The sequence below is a fragment of the Parambassis ranga genome, chromosome 1 (assembly GCF_900634625.1).
Source record: "Parambassis ranga chromosome 1, fParRan2.1, whole genome shotgun sequence".
Classification (NCBI taxonomy): domain Eukaryota; kingdom Metazoa; phylum Chordata; class Actinopteri; family Ambassidae; genus Parambassis; species Parambassis ranga.
This window is the reverse complement of record NC_041022.1, coordinates 21496921-21511784: the sequence shown is the minus strand read 5'-3', so window position 1 is coordinate 21511784 and position 14864 is coordinate 21496921. Positions and strand designations below refer to the sequence as shown.

General features: G+C 40.2%; 1 protein-coding gene across 1 annotated transcript; it reads left to right on the top strand.

Moving 5' to 3' along the window:
• Positions 1–2182: 2182 nt before the first annotated feature.
• On the top strand, positions 2183–14338 carry LOC114439006 (GTP-binding protein 1-like). Its single transcript, XM_028410713.1, has 14 exons — positions 2183–2239; positions 2546–2736; positions 3208–3319; positions 4950–5130; positions 6057–6240; positions 6451–6615; positions 6696–6819; positions 7417–7531; positions 8265–8409; positions 8901–9083; positions 9373–9508; positions 9593–9771; positions 9858–9995; positions 12560–14338. The coding sequence occupies exons 2-14, from the start codon at positions 2548–2550 to the stop codon at positions 12665–12667; spliced, it is 1959 nt and encodes a 652-aa protein (XP_028266514.1). The 5' UTR covers positions 2183–2239; positions 2546–2547; the 3' UTR covers positions 12668–14338.
• Positions 14339–14864: the final 526 nt, after the last annotated feature.

Here is a 14864-nt window from a genome sequence, read left to right as displayed (position 1 = left end):
ATGCAAGTTTAATTGCTGCAGCTGAAGCATTGCTTTGAATGCTGATGTGAAGGATGGCTCTGAATTGCTGCAGAATCAGAGCTTTATATGCCTCTGTGTGTCAGCCTGCCACTATGGTAACAGCAGAGGAGACCTCAAAAACCACTCCAACTTTGAGAGCCTGGCGTGTGGAAACGATCCGGAATTAGAAAATTCTGAATACAAGTTTGATAGAGCAGCATCTAATGAGCGTTTCAAGACTAAAATGGAGTCTGTAGCTTGACATTTGTAGGAGGCATAGGTGTATAAGTATGTTTTCCTGGTTACCACAGCTGCAATACCATTACTATAGTAATGGAGCTAACAAAGCCAGTGGCTTTCTTTGAGCAGCGTAAAACACCGTAAAGAGAACCGTCAGTGCTGCTCGAAGCTGAAGGAGGTAACGTCATTGTCATCCCACAAAGTCCAGCTCATGCTAAAGCCTGACTGTTTCTTACTGTTTTGTCACACGGACCCAGGTGACGTTAGGTTGATGTTAAATCAACTTAGAAAGGTTGGGAGGAAGCTGCTGTTTACTTTCAGTTACAGTAGACGGTTTTATTTGTCTGACGACATTGTTGCCTTTTCTGCTGCCTCTCCACACACAGTGGACATGAGGAGATGACATGAGTGGACCAGAGAGTTAGAGTTGTTTTCAGCATTAACCCATATTGTAATGAGGCCAGGTTAGCTCCTGTTAACCTGCTAGCTTCAGCCTCGCCCAGCCAGTGCACAGCCACCTGCTCCTATTCTTATCAGCAAGAATAAAACACATGTGATGGACCGTCAGGACACAGTGGAGCATTATATGAACAGGGACACACTGATGCAGCAGATAAGGCAGTGCATCATTATAAACACATCCACAGGGTGTGTTGTGAATTCAGTGGTTTTATAAGCAAATAAAAATAAAGACATGCATTTTTTTAAGTTAGTATTTTTAGTGTTTCAGTATTATCTGCATTAAGCAGTTTGGTTCATGGCCCAACAACTTTTTGAAACTTAGATGATGAGAAGGCCACTGTGTTAATTCAACATATGCTGATGTTATTTCATTGATGATATATATATTTTAAAGCTCACTTATATTGGTTGTTAGTGGAGGAAGTTCTATTGCTGAGGGGAGTGATGACAGGAAAACTCTATCAGGTGGACATGAGGGAGATTTGCCAGTTTTTTGTCTCTGTAAATGAGAGAAGGCGGTAGATATGGAGGCTTTGTATATAATCTGTTAGTGTAGTAGCACCAGTGTGGTTGACAAAACTGTTGTTTCACTTGGAATTAGTTTCTGTTTGTCACTGTGTTTTAAAATCAATGAGTTTTTGTTGAATCTGTCTCTGAAATAGTCATTAAGTGTTTACTTCTGTAGGTAAAATAGTTTAACAACCTGTTAAAATCTGCAGGAAATCGCAACTACTTCATATATATATTTCACCACCCACCCACAGAAGGTGCCCCCCCCACATTTTTAATGCTTCCTACGCCACTGGTAGAAGGAGATACATTTGGCAGATGACCCTCGTTGAAGGGCTCTCTCTCGAATCCCATGTTAAAAATGACACCGAGATTGCCTAATATTTGAAAAACTATAATTTTTTGAAAAAAAAACTTGAAGTTGACCCGGAATGTCCTCTGTGAGATGAACATTTTGATAGTTGAATGGCTGTAATCGGTCAATGTATGCTGAAGATACGCTGCACCACAAAACTTACGGAAGAATAAAAAAGAAGAAGAAAGAGGGTGAAAAACGAGTGTTTGATTGCCGTAGCAATGGCGTAGCTACGGCAATCAAACTAACAAATATAACAACATCCAACTAATTTTATTAAATTTATATTTATTTTAAAAATGAGTATGAGAATGGTACACACAGCTTGTACAAATATGTAAACACCATATAAACATGTATAGTCTTATTTATGTGAAGAATAAAAAATGAATAAAATATCAATGTATTTTTTTATTTACCAACAAATTATGTGGTGTTATGTCACTCGTATACAGACGTAAGTCTGCGTGTTTCCCTGTGTGAAAGTAGGTCAGGGCTTCAGGATTGCAGCCGAGCAGCATGCTCATGGATGTTGTACTTCACTGAGTGGGCGTGGCTGCTGCGCTGCGACCAATCATCTGTCTGTATTTTTATGATGGGCGTATCACACTGACACCGAAACCAACCAGAATAAACAACTAAGTTAGCTTGTCGGCTAGCTAGCAACTTCTGGTATGTTTGATTTCTGTAGAGATTTAAGTATATAATTCGGTTTAATTAACAGTGGATATGAAAGGACGCTTAAAAATGTACTTCACATGTTACGACTATGGCGACTTTTTAAAATATTGTTGCTCAGTTTCAGGTTGTTACACTTGGTAGCAGCAAGTTCGATGTTTGGTTAGCGTTAGCTAGCTTGCTGTGTTTCTATTCAACCTAACTTTTTGTCTCTGCTAATAGCTAAAGCTTGGCTAGTGAAGCCCATGAAATGAATTAGTTTAAATTATTTTACTTCCTTTGCATTGTTCCTCTCTCTAGAAATGGCGTCCTTAACGGCGACAGAACCCGCGATATGTCCAGGGTCACTAGCAGCAGCAGAGTCCATAGTACCGGCTTGTATGTTTGCACCGGACCGGGGATATGCCGAGGATCCATCCGGCGAAGAGGGCTTTGAAGACTGCGAGGCTACAAACGGAGAGTCCGCGGATCATTTAGATTTAAGCAGCAAGGTGGGCCTCGGTGTAAATTGCAACCAGCAGCAATAAGTTTCACGATGCCAACCGAGCTAAATGTTTGCTGTGATTCGGTAAACAAATGTTTATTAAGGTGCATGAAAATTTGTCACAGTGCACTTTGTGCTGGCTGTGTTAAACAGCAGAGAGAGTGACACGTATGTTGCAGTGCGTGTGCAAATGTGTCCAGCTGGCAGGTTATCCCGGACATACTTTAAATCCACTGTGTGTGCAAACTTTGCAGTTATTTGTATTTTGGTGAAAGGAGCAGACTGAACGAACAAAACAAAACTTTACTGACTTATAACAAAGGCCCATTACTTGTTGGAGCAGAGATTTTCAGACACTTACAAAAAGATTAGCTCAGTGTGTTGATGAAGATTCTCAGTCATCCAGGTCATTTTCATTCAAAGGGTTGTTGAGTTTAGCTCAGTGTTTGCTCTGTTTGATTTGTCTCTCATCTTTCAGCTGGTCCTTGTGAGTCCGACAGGGGAACAGTATGATTCATTACTACGGCATCTGAGGGAACGGATAGATGAAGGATGCGGAGAGACAATCTATGTGGTTGGTATGGGCTCAGGTAAGTGGGGGCCTATTTACAATGAATACCAATTAAAAAGACTGTATAGATTTTATAAAACAAAATTAGGAATCGACTATTTTACCTAAGAAGTAGATGTGATTGAAAGCAAAAGTATACTGTCTAAAGTAGGAATTTAGACAGTATTGAGGAGGCACTCTGACCTGTCAGCACCTGGAACATGTGTCTTATTGAATGATGTGTGCGTTGGTGTATTTTGGGTTTAATGCAGCATCTGTTTTGTTTTGATCAAGAAAGTTTTCTTCTCCATCACCTGCTGCACATGGTGCACAGATCCCATAGATGGCACCAAAGACTTTTATTAGCTAAGCAGCCAAATTGCTTTAGTGTAAACTGAAACATCACAGTCATATGAAAAATCTACTACTTTGTTGTGGAAAACCAGGGCCCATTTTCTGCCTTTTTACCTCAGGCTTGTGTAGCTTCATTAAAAATAAACACACATTTACGCTCACATATTAATAAAAGCTATGGCATAGCCACCTTTGTGCAGCAGCAGAGCCGTCACTTCAGTCAACTGTGTCTCCCAGGCAGCTAATCCCATTTGTTTGCTGTTTGGTTTTCATTCTGAAACTCCTCTGCTCCGCACAGAACCATGAGGGCCATTGTTAGCAAGCGGGATTATTTTTTGCCTGTTACAGCAACATGTGTGACCCATGTGGCCTGTTGGGGGGTCAGAGTGCATGTGTAAAAGGGTGTCATTTATCCCTGCTCAGCACGGGGGCTGTAGTGGGGGCAGTAGTAGACACTGTACACCGGTATTTATGGCTGTCTGACTGGCTGGACAAGCAACTGACCCGACTGGATTTCTGTCTCTAACTAGACTCTTAATTTTGAGGAGAGCTTGAATTATATATAACTAAAAAAGGGCATTTCCTGAAGAAAATGCAAGTTTGATTGGATGCTGATGTGAAGGATTGGAAATGATTCGGAATTAGAAAATTCTGAATACAAGTTTGATAGAGCAGCATCTAATGAGCGTAATGGAGTCTGTAGCTTGAAATTTGTAGGAGGAGATACATTTGTCAGATGACCCTTGTTGAAGGGCTGTCATAGAATCCCATGTTAAAAACGACACCGAAATTGCTTAATCTTAATATTATATTTTTTTGAAAAAAAATGTAAATTGTGAGATGGACATTTTGATAGTTGAATGGCTGAAATCGGTCAATGTATGTTGAAGATACGCTGCGCCAAAAAACATACAGAAGAATAAAAAAGAAGAAGAAAGAGGGTGAACAATAGTTTGATTGCCTAGCAACAGCAATCAAACTAATTAAGGGTGAACTAACTGGCAGCCAGTTTCTTTCTGAAAGAAAGACAGTGGACCTTTGAGTTTGGAAGATATATAGTTACATAAAAACATATATTCACGCAGTTCTACACTCATGGTCTGAAGCATAATTACACATCTCCCTTACTCCACCTGTTTTTGCTCTTTTCTTGCATTTACCGCCCTGTTGTATTACTGACATTCCTTTACTATCAGTCTTGACAGTCATCAGACATGCTCCGGCTGCTGCACTGTAAAACAAGTTTGATAGAGCATGCATCACCATCTACACATTATCCTCAATCCCAGTAACTCCTCCTTCTCCTCACTGTGTAGATGGTGGGGACTATGGCCTCAATGAGAAAGACATGGACGCATCGGTGGCCACGGTGCAGTCGCTATGTGAACAGATTGAGGCCGACCTAATCCTGCTGAGAGAAAGGACAGACACTGGTGGAAAGATTCAGGACTACCTCATCCGTAGGCGTGTGGGCGAACAGGATTTCCTGGAAGTCAGGTAAAAATGATCAGAAGAAATCTTTTTTTACTGACCTTATTGGCCCCTGTTAAGATGTGACAAGCCTAGAATGTCATGTTGTAAATCAGATAAGTTTATAAGTATGTTTAGGAGATGATTTTTAAGTTGATACCGTCCTCCTGTGTTCTCTACTGTCATGCTCATTCATGCTTATTATTCAGAGCTGGATTTAAGTCAGTTTTCTTTGATTTGTTGTAATAGAGATATTGTTATGTTGGAAAAGCACCCATACAGCCCCATTTAAGCACCTTCCCAGCCCAGTGTTTCACAATTAGCAGTCATATCGATCCAAATAGTTATTTTGGCTTCATCGTACCATGGATGCTAGATTTCTTTAGCCTTCTTTTTGTGCTTTTTGGCATGGTTCATCCTGTAATTGTTGTGAGCATTAGTGTTCTTCTTGGACACCCCTCTTTACCAGCTGTCGACATGCATTAAACTTGACTCTGCACAAATTTTGCCTAGTCCGAAGCCATTAAAGCCAGTACGATACTGTATGTGTTATCTTTTCTGTGACTGACATACACTTTAAATTCCAGTTTAGTAGTTTTTTGTACAGCCTGTTTACAGTGTTAGATTTAAGATTATTACAGCACAACCCCTTGTTGGACCTGGCCTGGTAGGTTATTTTGATCTGTGTATGTCCTTATTTAAATTTTGTGTGTTTGGATTTAGAAAGTTTTTTCTTCCTTGATTTTATTTACTTTATTATAACTATATTGGGTAGGTTGTGAGAAGGTATCTGTGTAATAATACAAGTAAGCACTAGCACAGACAGAAAGATACAATAAACAAGATACAGACTCAACTAAAGGATTCACAGTCAGAAGGTGGATTTGTACCAGTGTTGCCACTGGTACTAGTGTTGATTTCTGTACTGACATCTGTATTTCTGACTTCGCCAGAGTGGCTGTTGTGGGGAACGTAGATGCTGGAAAGAGCACCCTACTTGGAGTGTTGACGCATGGGGAACTGGACAATGGCAGAGGATTCGCTCGCCAGAAGCTCTTCAGACACAAACATGAAATGGAGAGTGGCAGGACGAGCAGCGTAGGCAACGATATCCTGGGCTTTGACCAGGAAGGACAGGTGAGCTTCTGCCAGCTCCTAATGGGCACCATGGCAGGTGAAAAATAAAGAAAAAGAAGGGAAGTGTAACATAAATTTAGATGATAGAAATCTAATGTTTTGACTCTTTTGTTGGGCCTTTTTCCTCATACTATTCTACTGTGGCTATCATTTCTCATACATACTCACACAGGTCATATTAAATCCTTTGTCTTACTCTTGTTTGTTTAGGTGGTAAACAAGCCAGACAGCCACGGTGGAGGTCTTGACTGGACCAAGATCTGTGAGAAATCATCAAAGGTCATCACTTTTATTGACCTGGCTGGCCATGAGAAGTACCTGAAGACTACTGTGTTTGGCATGACAGGACACCTGCCTGATTTCTGCATGCTCATGGTGAGGAATCTAATGTTCAACTCCTGACATGGACTCATTTTCTTGTAAAGTTATGTTTCTTTTAATGTTTTTTTTTTTAGGTCGGCAGTAACGCTGGCATCGTTGGCATGACTAAGGAGCATCTGGGTCTGGCACTAGCCCTGAATGTACCTGTGTTTGTAGTGGTTACTAAAATAGACATGTGTCCAGCGAACATCCTGCAAGGTAAATTTGCATATTACTACTTTATGTTCAATGTTTATCTGACTTTGTGTAGCTTCCCAAGTTGTGTGTCGCTTTCCATACATATAGCAAGAAGCTATCATAAGGTATTAATAGTTATCAGTGTAATAAAGACTCCCACAGCAATAATAAAGCTGTACCAGACATGCATTATATTGAAAGACTGTAGACACTATTTCCTTATATACTTGATACGTTAAGCTGTAATGGTGGTAATGTTTATGAAAAACAGCACTTAGAAAGCCTGTCTGGGTAGTAAAGGAGTTATCACGTAAACTAAAGCTGAAAGTGTTTCATTGGAAGTCCAAATAAAAGAGCAGTTGGAAGTCATTAAGATAAGAAGTCTCCTAACTAAAATATATTAAAAATAAAGCAGTTAGATATTCTAAGGGGCCGTGTTTACTAAAGGACCGAACTCCCTACAGTTCTGTTTTTCTGTAATGTAACGCCTCATTAAGTGCTAATGATCAGGAGTGTTATTCTGTCTGTCAGGTGTTCTGTGTGTTCTCAGACTTTTGACAGCTGTTGTTTTGGTTTTGAGAAACTCTCATTTCCGTGTTGTCGTGGATTTGTCTGCAGAGACGCTGAAATTATTACAGAGGTTATTAAAGTCACCAGGCTGCAGGAAAATCCCGGTGTTGGTGCAGAACAAGGATGATGTCATCGTCACTGCCTCAAACTTCAGCTCTGAGAGGTAAAAACAAAGTAGAGGTGGATGGGAGGATGGGAGGAAATACCAAATACCAGCTCAAATATAACAGTAGGAGTTAATAGTGGATAGACAAAGAATCAGAAAGGTAAAAAGGTGATGTGACAATAAAATTAAGAAAATATTCAGAATGACACAATTAATAATGATCATATGTATATTAATAATAGTAGCAAAACATCAGAAGAGATACTTATGGAGAAGAACTGAAATGTCACAATGAATAGTGTATGGAGAAAAACACAATTGTTATCTCTGCTGTGGTGTTTATTTCTTCAGATTCCTCTCTGCATTTAGAATGTGATATGCCTGTTCACTGCAATATTGTAGAAAGGCTGCATTCATGTCTTTCCATGCTGTTGGTTTGATTTACAGTTTGTCTTTTCACAAATCTGGCATATAACAGCTAGGTCTGCCTCTTTCCTTTGTGAAAGTGTCTCTTTCTGTGAATATGTATGTGCTGGTTTAACACTCCCCTGAGGGAATCTGCCATGCCACCCACTGGGAGGTCAGATGTTGCTAAACGGCAGCATCTCTGAACCTTAACAGCTCAAAAGTCTTGCTCAAGCTCAATTAGGCAAAGGACAAAGACTCTCTGACATAAAGTGCTATGGTATAATTCATGAATTGGTCTTTTCTGTTTTTGTCTTGTGTTGTTAACACAAAGCTGATGCTAATGTTTCCTGTCTTTGTCCTCTGACAACCTCTCTTGTTCCAGGATGTGTCCAATTTTCCAGATCTCAAATGTGACAGGGGAGAACATGGACCTGCTGAAGATGTTCTTAAACCTCCTCTCTTCTAGGACCACCTTTAACAATGATGAACCTGCAGAGTTTCAGATAGATGACACATACTCAGTACCGGTAAGAAATTCTTTTCTTTTTCTTTCTAGTTTACTAAGCTTCAAATGTTAACAGTCAAGCCACAACAACAGTTTCAGTTTCATGGTCCAAAACACTGTTGACATGTCTGTCAGTAGCAGTGGATGTAAAATATGTAACGCACTGAACACTCACCTGTCAAAAGTCAGTGTAAATAAAGGTAAGTTCTATAGTGACACAGCACTGACAGTGTTTTGATTTCCACAGCCGTGCTGTCGCTGCAGAACATGAGGATGAGAACATTTGGTACACTTTCACATTTACAGTATTAAAAGCAGACAGTTGACATAGCGGGGAGATTGGAGTACACAGAGTAGTATTTTCTGAATAAAGATTGGGGTGTTAAAATTCATTGTATTCAAGGTGTGAAATACCACAGCATAATATGAGGTGAAAAAAAACAAACAGTATTTTTGGTTCAAAGTAGACTAAGAAGACACGAACACAACCTCACGCTGATGTTATTTTTGCAGGGCGTGGGCACAGTAGTTTCGGGCACTACATTACGTGGATTGATACGTCTAAATGACACGCTGCTCTTAGGGCCAGACCCGCTTGGCACCTTCATACCCATCGCTGTCAAATCCATCCACCGCAAGAGGATGCCTGTCAAAGAGGTCCGCGGCGGACAGACGGCCTCCTTTGCCCTCAAAAAGGTCTGTGAGGGCTGAGTACAATATTTCAGTGTTGTTTATCTGTTGTACAATCTGCATATAGACAACAAAGTTTTACAAACATTTGAGAGGGATAATTATTCTGAAACTTCTGAAGTAATATGAATATGAATTAGTTGCCTAACTTTATAATCAGTTTTATTATACATGCAAATCCCAACGAGTAGGAGCAGGTAGTGTTCTCGCTCTAATTCTGTTTTGTCTTCACTATTCCCCCAGCTTCATTTTTTCTCTTGTATTTTGTTTCTGTACTTTCTACCCATCTTCTCAGATCAAACGATCTTCTATAAGGAAAGGAATGGTGATGGTTTCCCCAAAGTTGATGCCACAGGCCACTTGGGAGTTTGAGGCTGAGATTTTGGTGCTACACCATCCGACCACAATATCTCCAAGATACCAGGCCATGGGTTAGTGATGACACAGACAGATATGTCTGAACACAAACCTTGAGTCACCTTGAGTTACCGCTCACTGTCTTTTCCTTTAATTAGTCCACTGTGGCAGCATCAGGCAGACGGCCACAATCCTGTCAATGAACAAAGACTGCCTGAGGACGGGGGACAAGGCCACAGTTCATTTTCGCTTCATCAAAACCCCTGAGTACCTGCACTGTGACCAGAAGCTGGTGTTCAGGGAAGGACGTACCAAAGCAGTAGGCACCGTCACCAAGGTACTGCCATCGAGCATTCACATTAGATATGATGCCGTTTGTGGTCAATTCAGGTGTAACTAAGACCGGCTGTTTGTGATTTTCAGCTTCTCCATGCTGTGAGCACCCAGGCAGCAAAGGCCCAGCAGTCCAAGACCCAGGCCAATAAGAAGACTTTTAAAGAGGGCTCGGCAGCCAATGAGGAGGCTGGAGCAGCAGCACGACCGCCTAGTCCGAGCACAGCAGTGAGTAAAACTATAAACAGCTAAAATAATATCCACCATGATGGTTAGCTACATCTCTGATTCTCCCTCCTAGCATAACACACATCAAAACAGTAGAATATTCAGATGGTATTAGCTGTGTTAGCATTGGTTTTTCAAATAGTGAGCAGACTTCATTGAAATGTACGGTGTTTCTGTTCTTTGGCCAAATTGCGAAGTGTCACAAGACAATGTCCTTTTCGCAAATATGAAAAGATATTTCTACTCACACAACTTGATGGGGGATGCATGTAAAATCCAAAAAGTTTAAGAAGGATGGATTGTCGAATGTCGAATGGCTTATGTAAGCACTGAAGTTGCCAATTGAAATGTTGCTTTTGCTTTTACCTTCTTGCTTTTGCTCGTCTCCAAATCAGCCATTTACCTTTTGTCCGTGTCCCTTTCCCATCTTTTCTGTGTTGTTAATTAATCATATCTTCACTCACATAATTTGGTCCAAATCACATTTCATTTACTTTCTTGCCCTGCTTTTGCCTCTACTTACACCTGTTCTTTCATTTGCCATCTGATCCTTCACCCTTTACTCATCCTTCTCCTCTTCATTCTCATTCCTTCTCTTTTTAACTCTTTGCTCTTGCTATTATCTCTTTTCCTCCCCCCCTGTCTTGACATGCTGCGTCAGACAGAGGCAGAGGAGGAGGCACTATGTAAAGAAGGCAACAAAGAGGACAAGGTAAAGACGTTTCAGCAGGCTCTGGATGTCATTATGGGTTCTCCTTGAGCTTCGATATTGTTCGGTTGTTTTTTCCACTTTCTAAACGAGTGTTTTTATCAGCATGCACACTTTGTTTCAGTGCAGCCCTACTTTATTTCACTCAGTTACCCCTGCCCTGGAAACTGTTCAGTACAAATGCAGTTTGACTGCTGACCACTGAACAGCTTCTTTGTAGCAATGACATTTTAACTTGCCTCCTGCTAAACTGGGCCTCCAGCGGTTTTTGATTTCAAAATAATTAAAGTACATAACTGCATTTGATGCATTTTAAAGACAAATAATGGCTTGTGTTTTTTCCCTGATTATAAATATTTACTATATTTTAATTCAGAGTCCCTCTACTTTGAACTAATTTTAACTTCTTCCTGGTCAGTGGATGTACTAATTGAAAAGTAATGTGTTTTTGAATGTAATTAATTCTAATTTAAATTTGAATTTAAACATGTTTTCAGTTGCCATATAAAAACAGAGTTTACTGCAGTGTACCATCTGTTTAGGTACTGCCTAGACAATGCACTTTTATGAACCCTCTGAACCCCAGCACCCACCAAGGGTCAGTCACTTCACAGCATATTTTTTTTAACTTGACTAAAGCTGGATCCATACTCCGCGAGACAAAGAACTTTTTCCCCTGTGCAGACGTTGCGCCCACAAAATGACGTCATTTTTTGTCTCGGACCGCCCGCTGTTCCGCACTCTTGTGTACAGGGTCCGGGCCGAACTTTGTCTTTCAAGGCTGTGCGGCAACCATGCTGTGATTGGTCGGAATTTATTGTGGGCGTGATGAAAGTGATGCTGCAGGCAGGACAGATGAGGAGGGACGCCGCACAGCAGTTGACGGACCCCTGTGGCAGATATGTGCTTCATGTTGCCGATTTGATGTGCAAATGTGGTCATAAAAGCTAGCACAAACACTGAATCTTTGCTATTGTTACTTTTAATGTCGCATCTTCACAACTCATCACCGGACAGTTTGAAGTATCGCAGGCACATTGGAACACAGTAGATGTGCAAATGTGGTCATAAAGGCTCTCGCAATCTTTGTGAATAGCAGCAACAACTCCTCTTCTTCTTCCTCTTTACGCGTGTTCGTCTCCTCGTCCATCTCCTTTAACAAAGCTGCAAAATCCATAATGTCAGCTGCTGTACCTTCCTCTGTTCGCAAACACTGGAGGTGGGCTGTGTGTGATGTTGTTCCTGTTTGGTGTCTGACCTGCGCTGCAGTGGGAGGGCCGTATGAGGAGTTCTGCACACACACGTCTCGCGGAGTATGGTACCTCCGTTTATTTTATCTCTTACCACCCGTGGAGCGCGTTCTCCGCTCTTTGTCTCGCGGAGTATGGAACAGCCTTAAAATGCACATACTATATCAGTTGTTAGATAATAACCAATGACCATCATTTATAACCAGCAGTCACATGACAGAATTTGGTGAAGATTTAGTGACCATTTGGTGAATCTGTAGGTGTGAAATGTAGAGTGGAGAAACTGGTCTGTAGAACTTGTCCAAAGGCACATTTTTAAATATTTAAAGCATGTAGAGCCTCTTGTTTTCCCTTATTGGTAAATATCAAATTTAACTTGAGTTTTGGTTTGGCTTTATAAATGTTTTATATGAATGAAAAATGCAGAAAAACAGTTTGGGCTTCAGAGGGTTAATTAAAGCCAATTAGTTTCATTTTGGATTGTATTCTTTTTTTCATGAGGAAACTTTAAACCCCATTTAACCTGAATTGCCAAGCAGCTTTAGATGCTGTTTCTAGCTCAGGTCTCACAGCTGGCTCACTGTAGTCCTGGTGTGTGTCTACAGCTCAAATCAGGAAGCGGAGGACGCAGAAGAGGTGGTCAGAGACATCGAGGTAGAGGCCTGCCCACTGCGACCATCCCTACGGCAGGAGCAGCAGCAGGCACAGTCTAAGAGCACAACCACAGACTTCTCCTCAGCCCATGTCATCTCTATACAGGGAGGAAAAGCCACTGTATGACCCTCTGCTGGTAGTGTACAATGACTGGTCTGTCATATGATGCTTCTTTAGTATAAAATTACTATTCATCGAGAAGGTCAATTTTTTTTTTTTTATTATTATTTTTTTTTTTTTTTGGGGGGGGGTCTTCTTAAGATGATACTGAAGTTTATATTGGGTTTGACTTTTACTATGTTTATTTGCAAATTATAGCCCACACTAAGAATCACTTTGAATTTTAAGTGTTCACCTGATTTGTAGTACATCAGAACATCCAGCAGAGGCATCAGTCACTTTTCCCTGCCCTGTCTCCAGCCTCCACTTTCAGTCTGTTGTTCAGCTTCCACTCCTTATTTTACTTCCTTTTGGTGGAGTCTACTTATGTTAGGTTATAATTACTAGAGGAGGTAGACTGCATTCAGTAGTGTTAAAAATAATCCTCATTTGAAATCGATTGAACTGAAAAGGGAACCGATACAAAATCTGAGGGCAGCAGGTGTCTCAAAGCAGACTGTGGATCAGATGTAGCGTCTGTGTTAGTTTACCAATGTCTACAGCGATGGTGCTCATGATGGAACTTCAACAGAAAGGTCGGTTTCGCCCTAAAATCAACACTACTAAATGTATCATATGTCAAGAAACACCTACTTCTACATGAATAACAAAATATTCTCATTTGTTCAGAGCTCAGATGGCCTGCAAAAGAAAGGTCATTTTATTGATTTTATACTGAACCTTCTGTGAGCCGCATTGCAATTTTACTGAATCAAGTTCATACAGCCAAAAGACAAATATCTCCTTTTTTCACATGCAATATCTGATGGCAAAACTTTTAAAATGCCATCAAAATCAATTTACATTTGTTTTCTCCTTCACGAAATTAGCCAAACACAAAGACACTGTTAGGTGTGAGCCAAGTAATCGAAAAGATGTTTTTTTTTCCCCATGCACAAAATCCTTCATCTAATATTTGACTAATTTAATGCAAAACTCTGACGATGTCAGAAGCCAAGGAAGAACACAATTTAATCACTAAAGCTTGGATTGCACAATCTTTGTACTTTGTACAAAAAAACCACAAAACAGTGTCATGCAAAGGTATTGACACGGAAAATTATTATTATTATTGTTGTTTTACATGAACAGATTTAAAATATTTTTAATAATCTGTACAGATATTGCTATTCCAGTCCTTTTTACCATGATGATCTGTGTACAATTTCTGTTAGGGGTGTAAACACAAGCTCATAGGTTGTACTGGGTATCATGTCATGTTATCTAATAAGCTAACACTGATCACATCCAACCAAGCGAGTGAGCTACAACCTTTGGTCTGGTTTTATCAGGTTGATTGATGGTTTCTCTCCAAGGTGTGAGATTTATATTAGGAAGGTGACTAAACTATGGTCGTCAAAGTTGTTTTCCAGCAGTCTCTCGAACACTTTTTTTAAAGGATCCTAAACTTCTTTCCTTTTTGACTTTACCGCATGGATTTATTTTTGAAAGGACACATGGTGTGTGTATGTATGTAAAAAGTTGAAGTTGTGGAGAAGGACAAAAAAGATGCCATTCAAGTGGTGCCAGTTTGTGTTGTAAATCATTTTAAATAAAGATGTTATAGAAAAGAGAGGTCTCGTTTTTACACATAATCAACATGATTTAATTTTGATGATCATTTCATTATCTGAAGGCTTTCTAACTTGGCATAGAAATATTCATATCAGACAGCATATAGTGGCCATTGTAGAATAGACACCTGGGTCTGACTCCAGCTGGAACTTAACAAAGTGGTCTCTATGTATTTCATGTATTGCATGTCAGGGAATTTTACCTAGAATTTAGATCTAAATACAAATGAAGACCTAAATGATTCTATTACATTTCTACTATAGGAAAGTTGATTTTAGTAGGGTGGAACATAATTCTCTTAAGACTCTTTAAAGGTAGTTTTTTCAAAAGCCAGACACCCAAATAAACAAGACAATTGACATCTACAAGCAATACAACAACTCAAACTGTCTGCAGTTTTAACTCCCTGTTTTCAGCTGCTTAGGAATGATTTGGCAAAAATATCCCAGACTCTACCCACCTTGTATTCATCTTGTTGTGGGGGCAGCAGTCTAAACAGAGACACCCAGACTTCCCTCCCAC